Raw genomic sequence first — 22532 nt, 5'->3', positions numbered from 1 at the left:
CGTTCCTCATTTGTTTTGTTGTGCATTGTCGATTTTTGAGACATATCGCTTTAAGTTTTCTGTCTTGACACTGACGTCTTCCTTAGTCTACAAGTATGTTTGCCTTCCCATGTTTGTATTTGGTCCATAGTTTAGACACAGCTGACTGAACAACCAACATCTTTTGCAACACTACGTGATGATTTACTTTCTTTTAAGAGTTTGATAATCCTCTCCTTTGTTTCAATTGGCATCTCTCGTGTTGGAGCCATGATTCATGTCAGTCCACTTGGTGCAACAGCTCTCCAAGGTGTGATCACTCCTTTTTAGATGCAGACTAACAAGCAGATCTGATTTGATGCAGGCGTTAGTTTTGGGGATGAAAATTTACAGGGTGATTCTATAATTTATTCCTCAGAATTGAGTGAGTCCATATTTTTTTCCTCTGCTTGGTCTAAAAAAGTAACCTGTTGGGAAGGTGTCGTAGCACGGACCCACAACAGGGGGCGCAAATGAACGGACAATGAGTAAGCCAAAAGGTAACAATTTACTGTTGTGACAATACACAACTAAATATACAGAAATTGCAAAGTCAATTAACACCAGGTGACGTGTGGGCAGGCTCGAAGATAGAAGACCCCGACGAGAGAGAGGCCGCGTCCCACACGGCCTCCACCACCAACGGTCTGAAGAACACCGGAGCCGCCAAGTCCCGAATCCCCAGGTGACCTCTGTCTTCGGCTGTCGACCCTGGTACTGCTGGCAAAAAGCAGAGACAAGATGAATGAGTGTAAATCCGTACACTCAGTGGTCTACAGTCTGTACACAGTTAGGAGGGAGCACCTCCACCTCCAAATCACACACACTCGTGCAGCTCCTGATCTACCACTTATCTGGGATGGGGTGTGAGGTGAAGCCGTCACTCTCACACCAAACGCCAATCCTCCAGACAAGGCAACACTTCAGGAAAACGGCTGCAACAGAAGTTCAGTTGGTTACACAATGTGTCAGTCAGCAGAGAAATTACCTCTCGGTAGTCGATTTCTCGGCGAGGAGGTGGAGTTGCAGTCCGGCTTTTATGATGGTGATGATGATGATGAACGAGTGACAGCTGGTGCAGGGGATGAATGACAGCTGTCACTTCTTCTGGGTCTGGCGCCCTCTCGTGCTTGGAGCCCGCACTCCAAGCAGGGCGCCCTCTGGTGGTAGTGGGCCAGCAGTACCTCCTCTTCAGCGGCCCACATAACATAACCGTTACTGACTGCCACAATTTTTCTTGATTTCTTATAGTGTTTCTTAAAGCCAGAAAGTTGCCATTTGAAATGACTTTAGTTTTGTGTCATGTCTGTGATCTGCTTTTTTTCTACAAAATTAAACAACTGAATGAACATCCTCCGAGGCCGGTGATTCCATCATTTTTGCCAGGGGTTGTATTGGTATACCTGGACTATTGCCCAGCAGTTTGGCCAGATGCCTCCAGAGAAATAATAAGTAAATTACAGATTATTCAAAACAGGGCTGCTCGTATAGCACTTAAGTACAGTTATAGGGCTAACATCATTACAATGCATAAAAATTTTAAATGGCTGTTAAAGACAGACTTTTATATTCAATGATTGTCTTTACCAGAAAGATTATTGTCACTAAGTTAACTTGTATTTTGTTTAGGAATTTTTCTTTCAGTTCAGAAAATCAGATACATAACTAGACATGCTGTGGTGGGAAACTTTACACTACCTGAGGCCAGGACTAATGCCATAAAAACACTGTCATATTCAGGGGTATGAAGGAATGGAATTTATTACTGGATTACATTAAACTCACTTCAAATTAATGTTTTTTCCTAAGTCTAAGGCTGCATCTGTTGGTATGACAAGCATTCTGGGTTTGACCTTTGATCATGTATAGACATGTTTTTTGTGTATATAGGCTGACCATGTGTGATGATTAATTTAATTTGATTGGAATTTGTTTATTTTTTTTCCTCTTTTTATGTTTTTATATATATATTTTTGAATGCATTTTGATTTGTGTTTGTAAACTTGTGTGGACCCCAGGAAGAGTAGCCACAGCTTTGCTGCAGCTCATGGGGATCCAAATAAACAATAAACAACTTCACCCAGTCTGCTCCAAAACCTGGGAGGAGATGGCACGCAGCTTGATGATGAAACAAGACTGTGATAAATGTGACACACCACTGGACAAGAAGCACCGAGCAACAAGTTCTGACTGCATGTGAACAGTTTGGACTTCAGAATCTAAAAACACACACAGAACTGTGGTACTGTGCGTTTGTTTGCGGCGCTCAGTAAAATCTCTTTTTATCTTCACAGTGCGTCAGCATGTTAAAGACTCAGCTGAAAGCAGACTCATTCTGTTATTTCATAAAGTGCCAAGAATCATCCACATCAGTGATTCCTGTTTATCGTGGCTGATCACCTAAAATCTCACCACTTTTTCCATTTGAACGTGTGCTGTGCAGCAGTGTGTTGGAGCGCACAAGCGCTCAGTTCATTCCACTGAACCCAAAGTGCAATGAAAAGGAAACAAGAAGAGAACAGACGCCTGGTGTCACCATTTCTGCAGCAAATCAGCCGTGCAACAAAGTTTGTCGTTATTTTATTCTGACACAAATCACAAGTGCATGAGCACAGCCAGCGTACACGTGCATCAAAACGAAGTGTACATAAAGATGGGAAGAAGCTGCAGATGTGAGTGTGACCTTTTGTTGCTGGAGCAGCAGTATTCCAAACACGAGTCAGTCTGAAGCCACACAGGCAGTTTTCACAGGGGTCTAAACCCCAGACCCCACAGGGTTTTAGGATTTAGAACTCCTGAATGACACACAGGGGCCAATATTCCTGATCCGTTACTGGGGATCAATTCACTGTGGAGCCGTACAAAACTCTGCTTGGAAAAGTACCAAGCAGCCACACAGTAAGGAAAAAGATCAATCAAAATGTATTGATAACTGATTGATAATTGAACCACAGCTCTCTGGATGGTAAATGAATGGAATCATGAGGTGCCTGAAGATTCCAACTCCTCATGTGCTGAGAAATAAGATCAAATCAATTTTATTTATATAGCGCCAAATCACAACAAACAGTTGCCCCAAGGCACTTTATATTGTAAGGCAAAAGCCATACAATAATTACAGAAAAACCCCAGATCAGATCATCTTAAATTAGTCCCACGCATTTAACATGTTCTAATCAACTGTTCAACACAGTCAAACCACTAGGGGGCATCGTACATCACAACACCCAACAACCAAGCCTCAACCTCCATCTGTCTGAAATGAAGAAAACCTGAAGTGGAAAGTCTTGCAGTTCCTTAAATGGCCACGAGTTCAGCTCCATAAAGGAGCATCTTTCCAAAGAAGTCCATGTTAAAATGTCCAACAAACATATTTACAGCCTGGTACTAAAACGGTTTTGATCTCCATAGATAGTTTCCTCTGGGGGAGATTCTTCTTCAGTTTGACAGATTTCACACCACAACATTCTGATTAATTAGGGGTGGGGTCACTTTGACTGACAGGTGATGTGTGCCTTGAGCTGAGTCCAGACCTCATTGTGGAACAGCTGTGTCTGTCTTTCTGACCAGTTGATTCCAAATCTGTGTCAGGATCCATCAGTTTGGAGCTCATGGTGTTCTGTGTGTGTCTGTTTATTCTGTGACTGACGGATGAATCCAAATGTTTAAAAACGGAGCATTCATGACGAACGGTCTCATGAGTTTCTTCTTCGTCGTCCACATGAGCACTGACGTCCCCCAGTTGAACTGAGGAGTCTCCAGCAGGAATCTTTTCCAGGATCCCACTCAGAGTCTCCAAGAAGGCTGGATCCTCTGAAGGTCACAAACAGCAGTCAGATTCTTCTCCGCCACATGACGTCACACTGAGGCAGCCCTCTGCTTCACCGGGAAAACCCCAAAACAATAACACCCACACCTGGACAACCCGGCCAGGTGACCCCGTCCTTTTTTGTGTCCATCATGCAGAGTCCATTATTTCTTATTGATGTGAATGATTTGTCAAATGTTTGCAGATACAACACTGGTTCTGTCTCATTCAGACTCCAGGGTCCTGATAAAGAGGCTAATGTTAGCTTAGCAGCCTGGACCACATGGTTTAAATGAAATAATTTATCTCTGAATGTTTAAAAAAAAAGAAAATTCTTATTTTATGATGTCTGGCGGTAAAAAGTCAAATTCAAACTGAGTGGACTGAGCTGTCTGGAGTGACGTGGACTCGAGTCTTGGGAACAGTTGTTGATGGAAATTGAAGTTGTAGAGAAGCAGCAAACCAGGTTAGGAGAACAGCCAATCAATTAATCAATCAATCAATGTGGATAATAAGGGTCAGTCATCTGGTGTCCAGAAATGTCCTCACTCTTTACTAGGGCTGCCACAAACGACTATTTTGATAGTCGACTAGTCAACGATTATTTCTGCGATTAGTCAGATCATACGTAATCTCCTAAATGGCCTGCAGCATTTTCCGAGAAACGTCGGGATGAAAACATGAACATTTCCAAATCAGTGACTATTTCTTAGACTTCATTTACATCAATCATTCAGAAATACAAACGGTGTGGTACTTTATAGTAAATCTGTGTCAGGTAGGCAGTTCTCAAAAACTAAATGTCCATGCTGGAAGAAGACAAGTGAGGGAAGCCACCAAGACACAATTCTGGAAGAACGTTTGACTTCTGTGAGTGGAGAAACTGGGAATAGTGCAACATTTTTATTTTTGTCTTAATTTTACTTATAGTCCCAACTTTTTCTGATTTGTGGTTGTTTCTGCTGCATTTCTGAAATTACACAACTGCTATAAAGAAAAGTGTGAACATTTTGTGTTTTAAAACTTTGTGTAGCAAATGCAAAGACCAAACTTTTATAAAGAAGGAAAAAAAATACACAAACGTGCAGGTAATCATTGATATAAACTGAACAGATCAAGGCAGGCTGATTTGACTACCCATAAGTATTGTATAAATAAATCAGAATAAAATAAGAGGTAACTCATTTTGAAATTAATAAAACATATAGCTGCAGCTTATAATAACTTTGAAAAATAACAAAAATCAGCAGCTTGTATTTTTATTCTGACTCCAGTTCATTTTAGTGTGATGAAGTCATTTTTTCTCCTCATTAGTCACGTTTTGTGCTTGAACACTACATTAAGCTTAAGATTGAATAAATAAATACCTTTGGAAAATAACAGCTGTTAAAGTTCAGAGTTCTGACCTGCTTTTTGTGATCAGTGCCTCTGAACATCACTGCAGCTCCTCCACAGCAGGGTTTTAACCCGTGAATGCGTAATTTTAACTCAGTTCATTTATATATTCTCATTTTTAAGGATATTTGACTGTTTATTTCATCTCATGATCTCATAAATTCAGTATATGACGCGCACATGGTGTGAACAGGTCGGTGCCATCAGAAAAACACCGGTAGAGAAAGAGCAGAGAAAAGTGAAGGCAGTTCCCCCCCACCTTTTTTTTTTTTAAACATGTTCACTCGGGTTAAAATCATGTCTCTGCTCCGCGCTCGCTGTCTCACGTGCACTGATGGTTCTCAGCAGAATGCAACGTCTTGTGCCTCCGTCCGCAGTCTGCAGCAAGTTGACTCCGCACGCGCGCACACCCCAACAGCTCCTCTGCTAAACTGCACATTTTAAACGGCTTCGAACAAAACGGCCGCTGTTTTAATCGCCCGTCTTGTCCAAGTTTGAACATTCAAACGACGGCAGGACGGCTTGCTGCCTAAATCTATGAATTGAGAGAAAACAAATACTTAAAATAAATGACTCATCGGCTACTAAATTAGTTGTCGACGGTTTCATTAGTCGACGTCGTGACTAGTCGACTAGTTGTGGCAGCCCTACTCTTTACTACACTTTCATTCATAGTAGAAGTTTTGGACATACGAGGGAAGGCTGAAAGGTTCTAAGGCTCACTATGATGCAGCTGTGGAATTAAATCTGGAGTTATTTTTCAACATAGTTCCCTTTTAGTTCCACACATTTTTTCCAGCGGTGATGCAGTGCTTCAATCCCCTTGATGTAGAAGCTTTCATCTTGAGAGTCGAATTAGTCCTCAACGGCAGCTATCACCTCATCATCACTCTGATATTGCTTCCCTGCTAAGTTTTTTCTCAAGTTTGGAAACAGATGGAAGTCTGAGGGTGCCAAGTCAGGGGAGTATGGTAGCTGGGGCATTGTCTTGATGGAACAACACTCCTTTCCTCAGTTTTCCTGGACGTTTCTTTTTTATAGCCTGGCGTAACTGTCTCAGTAGTTTAGAATAGTACTCTTTGTTGATGGTTTGTTCCATCATAAGGTAGTCCACGAACACAATCCCCTTGGCATCCCAGAAAACTGAGGCCATGACCTTCCAAGCAGATGAAGCAACCTTGGCTTTCTTTGGAGGTGGTGACCCTGGGTGTTTCCACTGCATTGTCTTTTGTCTCTGGTTCAAAGTGGTGAACCCAACACTCATCCTGGGTAAGAAAATGTTCCATGTAATCAGCTGGATCCTCTTCAAAACATTCCAAGTTCATCTTTGACATGACCAGTCTGGTGCGTTTTTGATCACACGTCAGAAGACGTGGCACCTACCGAGCGGAAACCTCTGACATGCCAAGTTCTTCATGCAGAATGTGTTCAAATTCTCTCACGGGATATTCCCACAGCATCTGCTAGCTGATTTATCATCAATCGCCTGTCGTCCATCACCATTTCATGAACAAGGTCAATGTTTTTCTGGGTTGTGGCTGTTACAGGTCGTCCAGACCTTGGGTCATCTTCCATACTCTCTCTATCCCTCTTAAATTCAGCTGCCCACTTCTGCACTGTGGATATGGAGGGAGCATTATCCCCTCCATATGAATGTCTTTGGGTGTTAACCCCCTTCTACTGTCGGTACTTCATGACACCACAATGTCAGACTTTGTCCATTTTCGCTGCAACCCGCTACCACGAACTTTCAAACTAAGCTGTGAACCATAAAGTAGTATATAACCTGCAAACAAACAACACAGTTAGTCATCAGAAGAGTTTAACTTGATGCATGACAAGTTTCACTGAACTGACATTACTCCTTCATGGTGAGCCTTAGAACTTTTCAACCTAGCCTCGTACTTCTGCTCCTTCACAAAGGCTTTGTCGGGTCGCAGCCCGATCTGAATCAGACGCTGCATCTCGTCATTTACTTCACAAACTACAAGTCCTCACTGTTGATGATCTCAATATTTTTCAAAGCTGTCTTTGTATTTCTGAGATATCTTCAATCAGCAGGAACCTTCCTAAGTGTTTTCTGTCTTACTTTAGAACGAATTCTCAGCTTCATTCTCATCAACTCTGCAGATCTTCTCCTCAACCTCAAACAGTCCAGCACAGTTTTCTACATGATGTCGGGGCGCCAAACTACAGAGCAACATTTAACATCTGGAAAAACAAAAAGTTTCAGCACAAAGTTTGAGAAGAAGCTGATTTAGCTGCTGTTTTCTCAGCACTTCTGTCTTTGTCTGTATGTGTTTCTGTCAGGATTCTTTGTGTTCTAACGACAACCTGATGCCGATTTTCTTCGTGTCTGTCTGCAGTATTTTTCACAACTTTATTTCTTCTTCTGTTTGTTGAAATGTTTCATTTGGAGCCTGCTGACTCTCTGCACCGTCTTCTTTCTCTGGATTTATGGTGTCTTTGAAGACGTGCAAAATAAAAAAGAGGAAAAATTACTTGCTTACTTCTAGTCACTCGCAGATACCCGCTGCACCACCCTGCTGTTCTTCCAGCAGAGACTGAAATCCTTATCTCAGACATATCTGAGCGTTGATGTGAAACTGAATCTGATGAAACAGTTTAGAATTCAGAGAGACATTTTGAAGCGTTTGAAGCAGAAACTAAATCCTGAGAGTCTCCAGGTGACAGTGTGGACTCTCCAGTCCAGCAGACAGCAGCTTCACTCCTGAATCCTGCAGCCGGTTCTGACTCAGGTCCAGTTCTGTCAGACTGGAGAACTGAGAGCTGAGAACTGAAGACAGAACTTCACAGCTTCTCTCTGACAGATAACAGCCAGATAACCTGCAGAGACGATTCAAAACAAGAAAGATTTTCACTTTAAAATCAGAGAAATTAAGTCTCTGTTCAAATTAGTGATGGAACAGATCACAGATGACCCCCCCCCCCCCCCCCCCGTTCAGCTCAGCTCACATATGAACTGTGATTTAACTCCAAAGTTTCCATCACAGTGTAAAATACAGATTTATTGTCCCTGTAAGTTGTTTTTAAAGGAATAACTGAGTAAATCTCGATGCAGAGTTTCAGTGAAATCAAAGTGTGAGCAGAAAAAGCTTTGGTGCGTTCACGTGCACGGAGCGAGTTCAAAGCAGACAGAGTCCAAACGTGACAAAAACACTGAACCATCATGAAGATGAGGATGGAATGTGAGCGCTGATCTCACTGAGATGGTTCAGATCAGTGAGTGTGAGCCGTGACATCATCAGACAAAAAACAACAACAACAACAGCAACAACAACAACAAAAAAAAACTGTTCCTGACCGTTGCTGAGTGGTGTTTATCCTGAAAGAGGAACAGAAATAAAGTTATTGTTCTGATTTTTACCTTCTAACCAGATGATGAAGACGAAGAATTTGAAGTTAGAAACTCTGGTCTTTTTTATGATGTTGTCAAAGGTGATTTTTATTCACCATCACTGTTCATGTTGTAATTTAATGTAACAAACGGTTTCAAATTCTTCTTTACAAACTGTGCGTCTTGTTTTCATTGTTCTTTCAATTAGAACTCAGTTATTTTTGTCTCCCCATAACCTTTTTTTTTGTGATATGAAAATCAATCAATCAATCAACTTTTTTCTTGTATAGCGCCAAATCACAACAAACAGTTGCCCCAAGGCGCTCCACATTGCAAGGCAAGGCCATACAATAATTATGAAACACAGTCTACGTCTAAAGCAACATAACCAAGGGATGGTCCAGGGTCACCCGATCCAGCCCTAACTATAAGCCTTAGCGAAAAGGAAAGTTTTAAGCCTAATCTTAAAAGTAGAGAGGGTATCTGTCTCCCTGATCTGAATTGGGAGCTGGTTCCACAGGAGAGGAGCCTGAAAGCTGAAGGCTCTGCCTCCCATTCTACTCTTACAAACCCTAGGAACTACAAGTAAGCCCGCAGTCTGAGAGCGAAGCGCTCTAATGGGGTAATATGGTACTACGAGGTCCCTAAGATAAGATGGGACCTGATTATTCAAAACCTTATAAGTAAGAAGAAGAATTTTAAATTCTATTCTAGCATTAACAGGAAGCCAATGAAGAGAGGCCAACACGGGTGAGATATGCTCTCTCCTGCCAGTCCCCGTCAGTACTCTAGCTGCAGCATTCTGAACCAACTGAAGGCTTTTTAGGGAACTTTTAGGACAACCTGATAATAATGAATTACAATAGTCCAGCCTAGAGGAAACAAATGCATGAATTAGTTTTTCAGCATCACTCTGAGACAAGACCTTTCTGATTTTAGAGATATTGCGTAAATGCAAAAAGGCAGTCCTACATATTTGTTTAATATGCGCTTTGAATGACATATCCTGATCAAAAATAACTCCAAGATTTCTCACAGTATTACTAGAGATCAGGGAAATGCCATCCAGAGTAACGATCTGGTTAGACACCATGCTTCTAAGATTTGTGGGGCCAAGTACAATAACTTCAGTTTTATCTGAGTTTAAAAGCAGGAAATTAGAGGTCATCCATGTCTTTATGTCTGTAAGACAATCCTGCAGTTTAGCTAATTGGTGCGTATCCTCTGGCTTCATGGATAGATAAAGCTGGGTATCATCTGCGTAACAATGAAAATTTAAGCAATACCGTCTAATAATACTGCCCAAGGGAAGCATGTATAAAGTGAATAAAATTGGTCCTAGCACAGAACCTTGTGGAACTCCATAATTAACTTTAGTCTGCGAAGAAGATTCCCCATTCACATGAACAAACTGAAATCTACTAGACAAATATGATTCAAACCACCGCAGCGCAATGCCCTCAATACCTATGACATGCTCCAATCTCCGTAACAAAACTTCACGGTCAACAGTATCAAAAGCAGCACTGAGGTCCAACAGAACAAGCACAGAGATGAGTCCACTGTCCGAAGCCATAAGAAGATCATTTGTAACCTTCACTAATGCTGTTTCTGTACTATGATGAATTCTAAAACCTGACTGAAACTCTTCAAATAGACCATTCCTCTGCAGGTGATCAGTTAGCTGTTTTACAACTACCCTCTCAAGAATCTTTGAGAGAAAAGGAAGGTTGGAGATTGGCCCATAATCAGCTAAGATAGCTGGGTCAAGTGATGGCTTTTCAAGTAATGGTTTAATTACTGCCACCTTAAAGGCCTGTGGTACATAACCAACTAACAAAGATAGATTGATCATATTTAAGATTGAAGCATTAAATAATGGTAGGACTTCCTTGAGCAGCCTGGCAGGAATGGGGTCTAATAAGCATGTTGATGGTTTGGATGAAGTAACTAATGAAAATAACTCAGACAGAACAATCGGAGAGAAAGAGTCTAAAATGATCCAAACCGTGACTTTAAGTCTTGATCTGATCTGTGAGTTCTGTGATCTGTTACACCCAGAGTTCAAATGTCAAAGTGTCTCTGTACTTACAAAACTTTTGTAGATTCTTTGATCACTGGCAGCAGCAGCAGAAGAGCCTCATGTGAAGGTTGATATTTTTTCAGGTCAAACATGTCCTGATGTTGATCTGAGGACAGTAAGATGAAGGCCAGAGCTGATAAATCAGAACAAGACAGACGTTCAGAGAGACGTCCAGAGTTCAGCAGCTCTTGGATCTGATCCAGTAGAGAACGATCCTTCAGTTCATTCAGACAGTGGATCAGATTGATGTTTCTCGCTGCAGACAGATTCTCATCGAGCTTCTTCTTGATGAACCAGACTGTTTCCTGATTGGTCTCTGAGATTCTGTCCGTCTGTGTCATCAGGCCTCGTAGGAGAGTCTGACTGGTCTGCAGGGAAAGACCCAGAAGGAAGCGCAGGAACAAGTCCAGGTGTCCATTTGGACTCTGTAAGGCCTCGTCCACAGCACTCTGATAGAGACGTGTTAGTTCAAGTTTATCTTCAGACGTCTCAGACCTTCTGGATGATGTTTGTTTTTTGGACAGCAGATTAACTCCAGACTGGATGAAGGTCAGAAGGACATAAAGTGCAGCCAGAAACTCCTGAAGACTCAGATGGACAAAGCAGAAGACCTTGTCCTGGTAGAGTCCTCTCTCCTCTTTAAAGATCTGTGTGAAGACTCCTGAGTACACTGAGGCTGCTCTGATATCGATGCCACACTCTGTCAGGTCCTCTTCATAGAAGATCAGGTTCCCTTTCTGCAGCTACTCAAAAGCCAGTTTTCCCAGAGACTCAATCATCTCCCTGTTCTCTGGATTCCACAGTGGATCTGTCTCAGCTCCTCCATCATACTTGACCTTCTTCACTCTGGACTGAACCACCAGGAAGTAGATGTACATTTCAGTCAGGGTCTCTGGCAGCTCTGGTGTGTCTCTGGTGACCAACACGTCCTCCAGAACTGTAGCAGTGATCCAGCAGAAGACTGGGATGTGACACATGATGTGGAGGCTTTGTGATGTCTTCACGTGGGAGATGATTCTTCTGGACTGTTCCTCATCTCTGAATCTCTTCCTGAAATACTCCTCCTTCTGAGGGTCAGTGAAGCCTCTGACCTCTGTCACCATGTCCACACACTCAAGAGGGATCTGATTGGCTGCTGCAGGCCGTGTGGTGATCCAGAGGCGAGCAGAGGGAAACAGGTTCCTCCTGATGAGGTTTGTCAGCAGAACATCCACTGAGCTTGACTCTGTGACATCAGTCAGGATGTCATTGTTGTGGAAGTCCAGAGGGAGGCGACACTCATCCAGACCGTCCAAGATGATCAAGACCTGGAAGTGCTGGAAGCTGCAGATTCCTGCTTCTTTGGTTTCAGGAAAGAAGTGATGAACAAGTTCCACCAAGCTGAACTTCTTCTCTTTCAGCACATTCAGCTCTCTGAAAGTGAATGGAAATATGAAGTGGAAGTCCTGGTTGGTTCGTCCTTCAGCCCAGTCCAGAGTCCACTTCTGTGTTAAGACTGTTTTCCCGATGCCGGCCACGCCCTTTGTCAGCACTGTTCTGATTGGTGGCTGTGTGTCAGCTGAGACTTTAAAGATGTCTTCACATGTGATGGTTCTTTGTGGTGAGTCTGTTTTCCTGGATGCTGCTTCAATCTGTCTGACCTCATGCTCCTGGTTGACCTCTGAAGCCCCGCCCTCTGTGATGTAGAGCTCTGTGTAGATCTCCTTCAGAAGAGTCGTCTTTCCTGCTTTAGAGATCCCCTCAAACACACGCTCAAACTTCTGCTTCACCTTAGATTTGAATTTACGACGACAAACTTCAGCACGAGTTCCTGAAAGAACAAACAGCACAGATCAGTTACTGAATGATGACATCACTTCCTGTTTCCCTGATAGAATTCACTCATGAATATATTTCAAACGGACAAACATCACGTGTCATTTAGCGTCTGTGTTAAATGTGGACAGAAGTCCTCTTACTGCTCTGCAGACAGTCAGACAGCTCCTCATAATTCATTCTCCTCATGAAAGTCACTGTGAGGTCCAGGAAAACCAGTCGGATGCTCCTCTGCTCCTCATCCTCACTCTGACTCTCCAAGTATTCTGCATCATTTCTCAGGAGAACCTTCTGGATCATCTTCAGCTCACGTTTCATAAACAGCCCCATGTTCTCCTCGATGTTCTGCAGCAGAACATCAACATGGACGTAGAAACTCATTACTTTGTTACATGTGTGGATTTTGTCTCCACATTATATTTTTCACTGTGTGAGATTCTCTGGATTTTGTTCAGAAAATCCAGTTCAATTAAAAACAGACTGAAAAGTTAAATCCTTTAAATCATAATTTTTCTGAATTATGTAAAAAAACAAACAACAACAATAATAATCAGTGTGTCAGTGTTGATGAATCCATGAATGATGCACTGATGAACATAAATGAGAGAATAAATATCATCAAAGTGTTTGTTGCTGCAGCATGGAGACATTATGAACAAACTGTCCAATGAGGACATCAGATGGACGTCAGACTGTAAACATGTGGTTCAGGCCTCTGTGATGCTGCTGAGCAGATGGAACCCTGAGAACCTCTGAACTCTGCTGCTTCACTCTGTGGAACACAACACAAACATCCTCACTGTGGTTCAAACATGGCTGCCGTCTTCTGGACAGCTACTTTTACTGATCAGACCACAAAACAACAGATTATAGTCATGAATCAGTATGGGACCATTGGACATCACCAGTACCGGTTGAGTCCTTTAAATACTGTGGACATGAAGACAGTCCATCTTGGTCGCCTCTTGAATATGCAGGTCCAAAGACAATGTTGGACCTAAAATCACACCAAGATTTTTCACTCTTTCACGACTACGAATTCCACGATCACCCAGAGATGATGAGAACTGGTCATTAGAAATTACTTTGACAGGGTCAGGAACAACCGTCTCATTCCTCAAGGTTCAGGGAACAACTGGAGTAAGTCCTATTTCAGTGCCTGATCTGGATTTGACTCATGTGGTCTGTTTAGTTGGGACTCTGCACTTCCCCTCCTGGTTGTCTGTTTGGCCATCAGTCACTGTGAACACTGGACTACCTGGAGGACAAGTCTCTCCCGAGGACCAGCCTGGACATTAGCACAACTAACTTGCAACCGAAATACTCCATGTTTACACAATATTTTAGCGATCAAGATTGAAACAGACAACAGGAAGGAATTCATTGTTAACAGGACCAATTTTATTCACTTTATACATGCTTTCCTTAGGCAGTATTATTAGACGGTATTCCTTAAATTTTCATTGTTACGCAGATGATACCCAGCTTTATCTATCCATGAAGCCAGAGGATACACACCAATTAGCTAAACTGCAGGATTGTCTTACAGACATAAAGACATGGATGACCTCTAATTTCCTGCTTTTAAACTCAGATAAAACTGAAGTTATTGTACTTGGCCCCACAAATCTTAGAAGCATGGTGTCTAACCAGATCGTTACTCTGGATGGCATTTCCCTGATCTCTAGTAATACTGTGAGAAATCTTGGCGTCATTTTTGATCAGGATATGTCATTCAAAGCGCATATTAAACAAATATGTAGGACTGCCTTTTTGCATTTACGCAATATCTCTAAAATCAGAAAGGTCTTGTCTCAGAGTGATGCTGAAAAACTAATTCATGCATTTATTTCCTCTAGGCTGGACTATTGTAATTCATTATTATCAGGTTGTCCTAAAAGTTCCCTAAAAAGCCTTCAGTTGGTTCAGAATGCTGCAGCTAGAGTACTGACGGGGACTAGCAGGAGAGAGCATATCTCACCCGTGTTGGCCTCTCTTCATTGGCTTCCTGTTAATTCTAGAATAGAATTTACAATTCTTCTTCTTACTTATAAGGTTTTGAATAATCAGGTCCCATCTTATCTTAGGGACCTCGTAGTACCATATTACCCCATTAGAGCGCTTCGCTCTCAGACTGCGGGCTTACTTGTAGTTCCTAGGGTTTGTAAGAGTAGAATGGGAGGCAGAGCCTTCAGCTTTCAGGCTCCTCTCCTGTGGAACCAGCTCCCACTTCAGATCAGGGAGACAGACACCCTCTCTACTTTTAAGATTAGGCTTAAAACTTTCCTTTTCGCTAAGGCTTATAGTTAGGGCTGGATCAGGTGACCCTGGACCATCCCTTGGTTATGCTGCTTTAGACGTAGATTGTGGGGGGTTCCCATGATGCACTGTTTCTTTCTCTTTTTGCTCCGTATGCATCACTCTGTATTTAATCATTAGTGATCGATCTCTGCTCCCCTCCACAGCATGTCTTTTCCTGGTTCTTTCCCTCAGCCCCAACCAGTCTCAGCAGAAGACTGCCCCTCCCTGAGCCTGGTTCTGCTGGAGGTTTCTTCCTGTTAAAAGGGAGTTTTTCCTTCCCACTGTTGCCAAGTGCTTGCTCATAGGGGGTCGTTTTGACCGTTGGGGTTTTTCATAATTATTGTATGGCCTTGCCTTACAATATGGAGCGCCTTGGGGCAACTGTTTGTTGTGATTTGGCGCTATATAAGAAAAAAGTTGATTGATTGAGTTGATTGAACAGAGGTGCAAACAGGGACACAGACAAACAGGCCAGAACGTTCAGACATCCAGAGGATTGTGGGAGGAGAAAACGGTGGTTCAGAGAACCAACAGGAGACACTCGAGTCACAGGAAAACACTGGGAAGCACAAAGGAGCGCATTTGTCGCCATCACTTCAAAGGTCTCTTATCTGTCACATGTCATTCTTTTGTGGAATTAATTTTATTTCTTGTGAATAATGGACGCCATTCATGAACATGCCCACTTTCAGCCAGCAGATGGAGCCAAATGTAACAAAAACAATCAAACTGTTGGCCTCCAAGATTTTGTGGTTTTCCATCACTGTTGGCCTGAATCCAGCTGGACTCACCATCAGATATGTGCAGATTTGTCCAAATTCTAAAGACCATCAGTTTGTCAGGTCACAGATCAGGAAGGGTTTTCAGGTATTTGTGTGGAGCTTCCACATCCAAAACCATCACGGATTTTGAAGCATCGGACAAAATTTCATCTGTGACAAGAACTGTTGACACTGCACAGTCGAGCTGCTCTGTGCCTGATCTGGTCAGATCTCAGACCCTCAGCAGAGCGGGTCCGGATTAGATGAAGACCAGGATCTGTGTGTGTTTCTCCAGGTTACACTGGCGTTACATCAGGAAGGGCATCCAGTGTAAAACTTGTGCCAAATCCCAGAGCAGATCTTAAATGGATCAGCTGTGGTGACCATGAACATCCAGGAGCAGACCAAAGATCAACAACAGGACTGTTGATGCTGTTACAGTTCAAACAACAATGGCGCCCTCTGCTGTTCTGTGGGCGGTTGTGACAAAGTTTTTCAATATTAAATTCAAATGTCCACAAAATCCACAGTCTGCATCAGATTCAGATCAAAGTTTGTCAGGTGATAGTGAGTGTCAGTCTGCACATCACTTTCAAATATGAGTGATTGAGGCACGTTTGATTAAGATATAATGTAAAATATACGTGAAATTGGGTTTTGAATATTTAAATGGCCACAAAATCTGTAACATGGATCAGATCCAAATCAAACTTTGTCAAATATGAAAAGAAATTTGACCTTTTTGACAGAGTTATGAATTCTTGAATATTCACTCAATGTTAAAGGATAGGGAATTTTCCAAGATTTTTCCTGACTTTGACCTTGAAAACTGAATCTGTTCTTCTATCAGGATACGAATCTTCAGTCACAAATTCATAATGAGATATGACAAATTGTGGGCTCCAGGCTGTTCACAAGCAAACAAACAAAAACAAACAAACGGGGGTGAAAACATAACCTTCACCAACAAAGGTTTTGACGTTATGTTTAGGATGTCAATTTGGGATAAAGGCAAAGAAAAAAAAAAAAAAAAGATGAAAATATGCAAAAACAAAACAAAAAAAAACAACAAAAAAAACAACAACAACAAAAACATACATTTAACTGAAGTCTTAAAAAGTTCAGTTACACACAACACCACACTTCATGCAGATATTGAAATAAAATTTATAAAAGCAGTATAAAGCACACACGGGTGCTGGTGAGAAATTTTTTTTTTTTTTTTTTGGCATTTGACGGATTGCGCGGTGAAGCGGTACAACATGAGCACCGAAGGCACAAAGTCTCTTTGGGGATACGGCGTCATTTGATTTAAACAGCGATTTGCTGTGAAGTCACTAATTCTGATCAAAATCTATCTTTCTAACGTTAATCGGCAGCGAGTCGCACCGTGTTTGGAGCTGTGCAGTCTTACAGAACAGAGGTTATCTTTATTATTATTATTATTACCATTTCATTTACCTTCGTCAGTGCAGCTCACGCCAGAGAACCATCGCGTAAAACTCCGGTGTGGAACAGAGGACGATTCTCCCAACAAGACAAGAGTGTCAGTCAGTGACTTTAATCTGCACAAAGTTGACTCATGATTGACAAATTTAAAGGCTTTGAGGGAAGCAAACTGAAGGACTCATAAGGGAATCGTTAAGCAAAAAGGCTACTGATGTCGGTGGATCGAATCATTTCTTAACCAGACACTGAAATGTGTTCGGCTTCACATGTCGATCACAAAGGTTTTTTTTTTTCCTCTTGTCTCCATTCCACTTTATTATAAAACAATGTCTTATTCATTATATCAATTGTAGTGTGTTTAACTTTGATTACAACGGAGAAAATAAATTTCAAATTCCGTACTAAAACGCATGTGGTGCACGAAGCTGATGTCTTGACTCTGTGCTCAAACCACACGTGTCAAACTGCTTCACTAGAGCCGAGCTTAAATTTCTGACCAATCACAGCTTGTGTAATTTGTTTGTCCGCTTCGGTTTCATTCAGGAAATGGCGCTCATCCCTTTCGTTTTATATATAAAAATATATTTTTAAAAACAGAAATAACGGAATATTAATTTTGACTTTTATGGAGCAGAGGGATGCTGTCCTTTAAAAAGAGGAGGATGATCCATGGACCAGTCACTGTTCAGGGACACACAGCCTGGTCCAAGTACAGACGAGTCTAGACTCTGATGGATCCTGACAGAAAAACAGCACAGAAACAGAATTAAAGATAAGAAAAAATGATCATCAATAATGTTTGAAAGGACAAATAACTAAATATCTTTACAACAGATTACAGTTTACTTTACTGTCCATCATATAAATACCTCCGTTTAAAATCAAGGCCAATTCAGGGACACACAGCTGGGTTCAGGTCCAGACGAGTCTGGACTCTGATGGATCCTGACAGAAAAACAGCACAAACACAATTAAAGATCAGAAAACAAGATAATCAATTTCACTGGTCAACACATTTTCTTGCAGAGTTTTTCAACAGATTTTGGGTCATTTGGGGGCACTGAATCCAAATCTGGTGTTAGTTTTTGAAATATGAAGACATATTTCTCGTGTCAAGCATTGACGCAGAAGCTGCAGTCTCGCACGTCTTTGGCACCATAAACGATATCACGGCTCTTGTTCACATTTTGTGAACCTGGTTTAAAACTGTGCTTTTGAAGCTGCTTTTATGCAATTAGGATTGAGGAAATCTGAGCTCAGATTCACAAAATAACACTAAAACAGTTCATGAAAGAAAAAAAATTTTTTTTTTTTTTGACCAGTGTAATCTCATATTTGGTGTCAAATATTTCCCAGAATGCACACCATTTCTTGACTATATGACATCATATTAAATGGCAGGTATTCAGCTGTGATTCTTTACATTCTGTTAAATTTGTTTCTTCACTCATGATGATTTGATGAGTCCAGTCTCACTTTTTTTAAGATACTGTCACAAAGTGTATTACATTTTCATCACACGTTCCCTCCTCCCTGACTACTTTTAACCCTCACCCCAATTTGCCCACTGTGTCACCCCAAATTTATTGATACCATCACGTGAATACAGTACATTTTCATGGTATCATGAAAATATTGTATGTTGTGGCATGATCACGAACTAATGGATTAAATCACTTTTTATGATGTCATCAAGAACTTGGTGTGAGATCGGGTTGGACACACGGGTCAAATCATGAGGGACAAATTAGAAAATACTGATCAGAAAGGAAAAGTGATAATGGACTAGAAACTTGGATCTCTGGGTAATTTCAGCTCTCTATCCTCAGTACTTACTGATGTACAACAATGAACCATTTGTTTGGGTTCAGTGGTTAAAACTGGTATTTTCAGTTAAATTTTCAGGAAAATGTTTGAATAAAAAATTGGGGTGCATCTTACGGCAAGCCATTTTTCCGTGAAATGCATCCCCTCCTGTCTCCCCCTGGAAGGTGTCACGTTGATGAAATTTGCTGTATCTATCAATATCTGTGCTATGAATGTACTCTTAAAAGCATTTCATGGTAAGACTAACAGAAGGATATTTTTTAGGGGGGTGCATTTTACGGCAAGCCATTTTAACACGAAATGCGTCCCCTCCTGTCTCCCCCCTGGAAGGTGTCACATTGATGAAATTTGCTGTATCTATCAATATCTGTGCTATGAATATACTCTTAAAAGCATTTCATGCTAAGACTAACAGAAGGATATTTTTTAGGGGGGTGCATCTTACGGCAAGCCAGTGTACTACAAAATGCACCCCCTCCTGTCTCCCCCCTGGAAGGTGTCACGTTGATGAAATTTGCTGTATTTATCAATATCTGTGCTATGAATGTACTCTTAAAAGCATTTCATGCTAACACTAACAGAAGGATATTTTTTAGGGAGGTGCATCTTACGGCAAGCCAGTTTGCCACAAAATGCACCCCCTCCTATCTCCCCCCTGGAAGGTGTCACGTTGATGAAATTTGCTGTATCTATCAATATCTGTGCTATGGATGTACTCTTAAAAGCATTTCATGCTAAGACTAACAGAAGTATATTTTTTAGGGGGGTGCATCTTAAGGCAAGCCAGTTTGCCACGAAATGCATCCACTCCTATCTCCCCCCTGGAAGGTGTCACATTGATTAAATTTGCTGTATCTATCAATATCTGTGCTATGAATGTACTCTTAAAAGCATTTCATGGTAAGACTAACAGAAGGATATTTTTTAGGGGGGTGCATTTTACGGCAAGCCATTTTTCCACGAAATGCATCCCCTCCTTTCTCCCCCCTCGAAGGTGTCACCTTGATGAAATTTGCTGTATCTATCAATATCTGTGCTATGAATGTACTTTTAAAAGCATTTCATGCTAAGACTAACAGAAGGATATTTTTAGGGGGGTGCATCTTACGGCAAGCCAGTTTGCCACAAAATGCACCCCGTCCTATCTCCCCCCTGGAAGGTGTCACATTGATGAAATTTGCTGTATCTATCAATATCTGTGCTATGAATGTACTCTTAAAAGCATTCCACACTGTGATGAACAGAAGGATATTTTTTAGAGGGGTGCATCTTACGGAAAGCCAGTTTGCCACGAAATGCACCCCCTCCTATCTCCCCCCTGGAAGGTGTCACGTTGATTAAATTTGCTGTATCTATCAATATCTGTGCTATGAATGTACTCTTAAAAGCATTTCATGGTAAGACTAACAGAAGGGTAATTTTTAGGGGGGTGCATCTTACGGCAAGCCAGTTTGCCACGAAATGCATCCCTTCCTATCTCCCCCCTGGAAGGTGTCACGTTGATGAAATTTGCTGTATCTATCAATATCTGTGCTATGAATGTACTCTTAAAAGCATTCCACACTGGGACGAACAGAAGGATATTTTTTAGGGGGGTGCATTTACGGCAAGCCATTTTTCCACGAAATGCATCCCCTCCTGTCTCCCCCTGGAAGGTGTCACGTTGATGAAATTTGCTGTATCTATCAATATCTGTGCTATGAATGTACTCTTAAAAGCATTTCATGGTAAGACTAACAGAAGGATATTTTTTAGGGAGGTGCATTTTACGGCAAGCCATTTTTCCACGAAATGCATCCCCTCCTGTCTCCCCGCTGGAAGGTGTCACGTTGATGAAATTTGCTGTATCTATCAATATCTGTGCTATGAATGTACTCTTAAAAGCATTTCATGCTAACACTAACAGAAGGATATTTTTTAGGGAGGTGCATCTTACGGCAAGCCAGTTTGCCACAAAATGCACCCCCTCCTATCTTTCCCCTGGAAGGTGTCACGTTGATTAAATTTGCTGTATCTATCAATGTCTGTGCTATGAATATACTCTTAAAAGCATTTCATGCTAAGACTAACAGAAGGATATTTTTTAGGGGGGGTGCATTTATGGCAAGCCATTTTTCCATGAAATGCATCCCCTCCTATCTCCCCCCTGGAAGGTGTCACATTGATGAAATTTGCTGTATCTATCAATATATGTGCTATGAATGTACTCTTAAAAGAATTTCATGCTAAGACTAACAGAAGGATATTTTTTAGGGGGTGCATCTTACGGCAAGCCAGTGTGCCACGAAATGCACCCCCTCCTACCTTCCCCCTGGAAGGTGTCACGTTGATGAAATTTGCTGTATCTATCAATATCTGTGCTATGAATGTACTCTTAAAAGCATTTCATGCTAAGACTAACAGAAGGATATTTTTTAGGGGGGTGCATTTTACGGCAAGCCATTTTTCCACGAAATGCACCCCCTCCTACCTTCCCCCTGGAAGGTGTCACGTTGATGAAATTTGCTGTATCTATCAATATCTGTGCTATAAATGTACTCTTAAAAGCATTCCACACTGTGATGAACAGAAGGATATTTTTTAGAGGGGTGCATCTTACGGAAAGCCAGTTTGCCACGAAATGCACCCCCTCCTATCTCCCCCCTGGAAGGTGTCACATTGATTAAATTTGCTGTATCTATCAATATCTGTGCTATGAATGTACTCTTAAAAGAATTTCATGGTAAGACTAACAGAAGGATATTTTTTAGGGGGGTGCATTTTACAGCAAGCCATTTTTCCACGAAATACATCCCCTCCTATCTCCCCCCTCGAAGGTGTCACGTTGATGAAATTTGCTGTATCTATCAATATCTGTGCTATGAATGTACTCTTAAAAGCATTCCACACTGGGACGAACATAAGGATATTTTTTAGGGGGGTGCATTTACGGCAAGCCATTTTTCCACGAAATGCATCCCCTCCTGTCTCCCCCTGGAAGGTGTCACGTTGATGAAATTTGCTGTATCTATCAATATCTGTGCTATGAATGTACTCTTAAAAGCATTTCATGGTAAGACTAACAGAAGGATATTTTTTAGGGAGGTGCATTTTACGGCAAGCCATTTTTCCACGAAATGCATCCCCTCCTGTCTCCCCCCTGGAAGGTGTCACGTTGATGAAATTTGCTGTATCTATCAATATCTGTGCTATGAATGTACTCTTTAAAGCATTTCATGCTAAGACTAACAGAAGGATATTTTTTAGGGAGGCGCATCTTACGGCAAGCCAGTTTGCCACGAAATGCACCCCCTCCTATCTCCCCCCTGGAAGGTGTCATGTTGATGAAATCTGCTGTATCTATCAATATCTGTGCTATGAATGTACTCTTAAAAGCATTTCATGCTAAGACTAACAGAAGGCTATTTTTTAGGGGGGTGCATTTTACGGCAAGCCATTTTTCCACGAAATGCACCCCCTCCTATCTCCCCCCTGGAAGGTGTCACATTGATGAAATTTGCTGTATCTATCAATATATGTGCTATGAATGTACTCTTAAAAGAATTTCATGCTAAGACTAACAGAAGGATATTTTTTAGGGGGGTGCATTTTACAGCAAGCCATTTTTCCACAAAATACATCCCCTCCTATCTCCCCCCTCGAAGGTGTCACGTTGATGAAATTTGCTGTATCTATCAATATCTGTGCTATGAATGTACTCTTAAAAGCATTCCACAC

The 22532-nt window shown here is 41.6% G+C and overlaps 1 protein-coding gene and 2 long non-coding RNA genes across 3 annotated transcripts in view; 2 read left to right on the top strand and 1 right to left on the bottom strand.

Annotated features, from left to right (window-relative positions):
* The window catches only part of LOC117504818, a 3434143-nt gene that overhangs the window by 730945 nt on the left and 2680666 nt on the right, over nt 1-22532 (bottom strand). Inside the window, exon 15 of the mRNA XM_034164343.1 lies at nt 11564-11606. Coding sequence (XP_034020234.1) covers nt 11564-11606 — 43 coding nt within the window. The remainder of the gene's footprint in view (nt 1-11563; nt 11607-22532) is intronic.
* On the top strand, nt 3531-10985 carry LOC117504888. Its single transcript, XR_004558947.1, has 3 exons — nt 3531-3543; nt 6184-6187; nt 10848-10985. It is a non-coding gene; the product is annotated as an uncharacterized LOC117504888 (long non-coding RNA).
* LOC117504886 overlaps nt 11562-22532 on the top strand; it is a 370101-nt gene continuing 359130 nt past the window's right edge. Inside the window, exon 1 of the long non-coding RNA XR_004558945.1 lies at nt 11562-11607. This is a non-coding gene — a long non-coding RNA (uncharacterized LOC117504886). The remainder of the gene's footprint in view (nt 11608-22532) is intronic.

This window comes from Thalassophryne amazonica, chromosome 23, assembly GCF_902500255.1.
Source record: "Thalassophryne amazonica chromosome 23, fThaAma1.1, whole genome shotgun sequence".
NCBI classification, from domain to species: Eukaryota; Metazoa; Chordata; class Actinopteri; order Batrachoidiformes; family Batrachoididae; genus Thalassophryne; species Thalassophryne amazonica.
The sequence above is the reverse complement of the archived record's forward strand: the minus strand, read 5'-3'. Positions and strand labels throughout refer to the sequence as shown.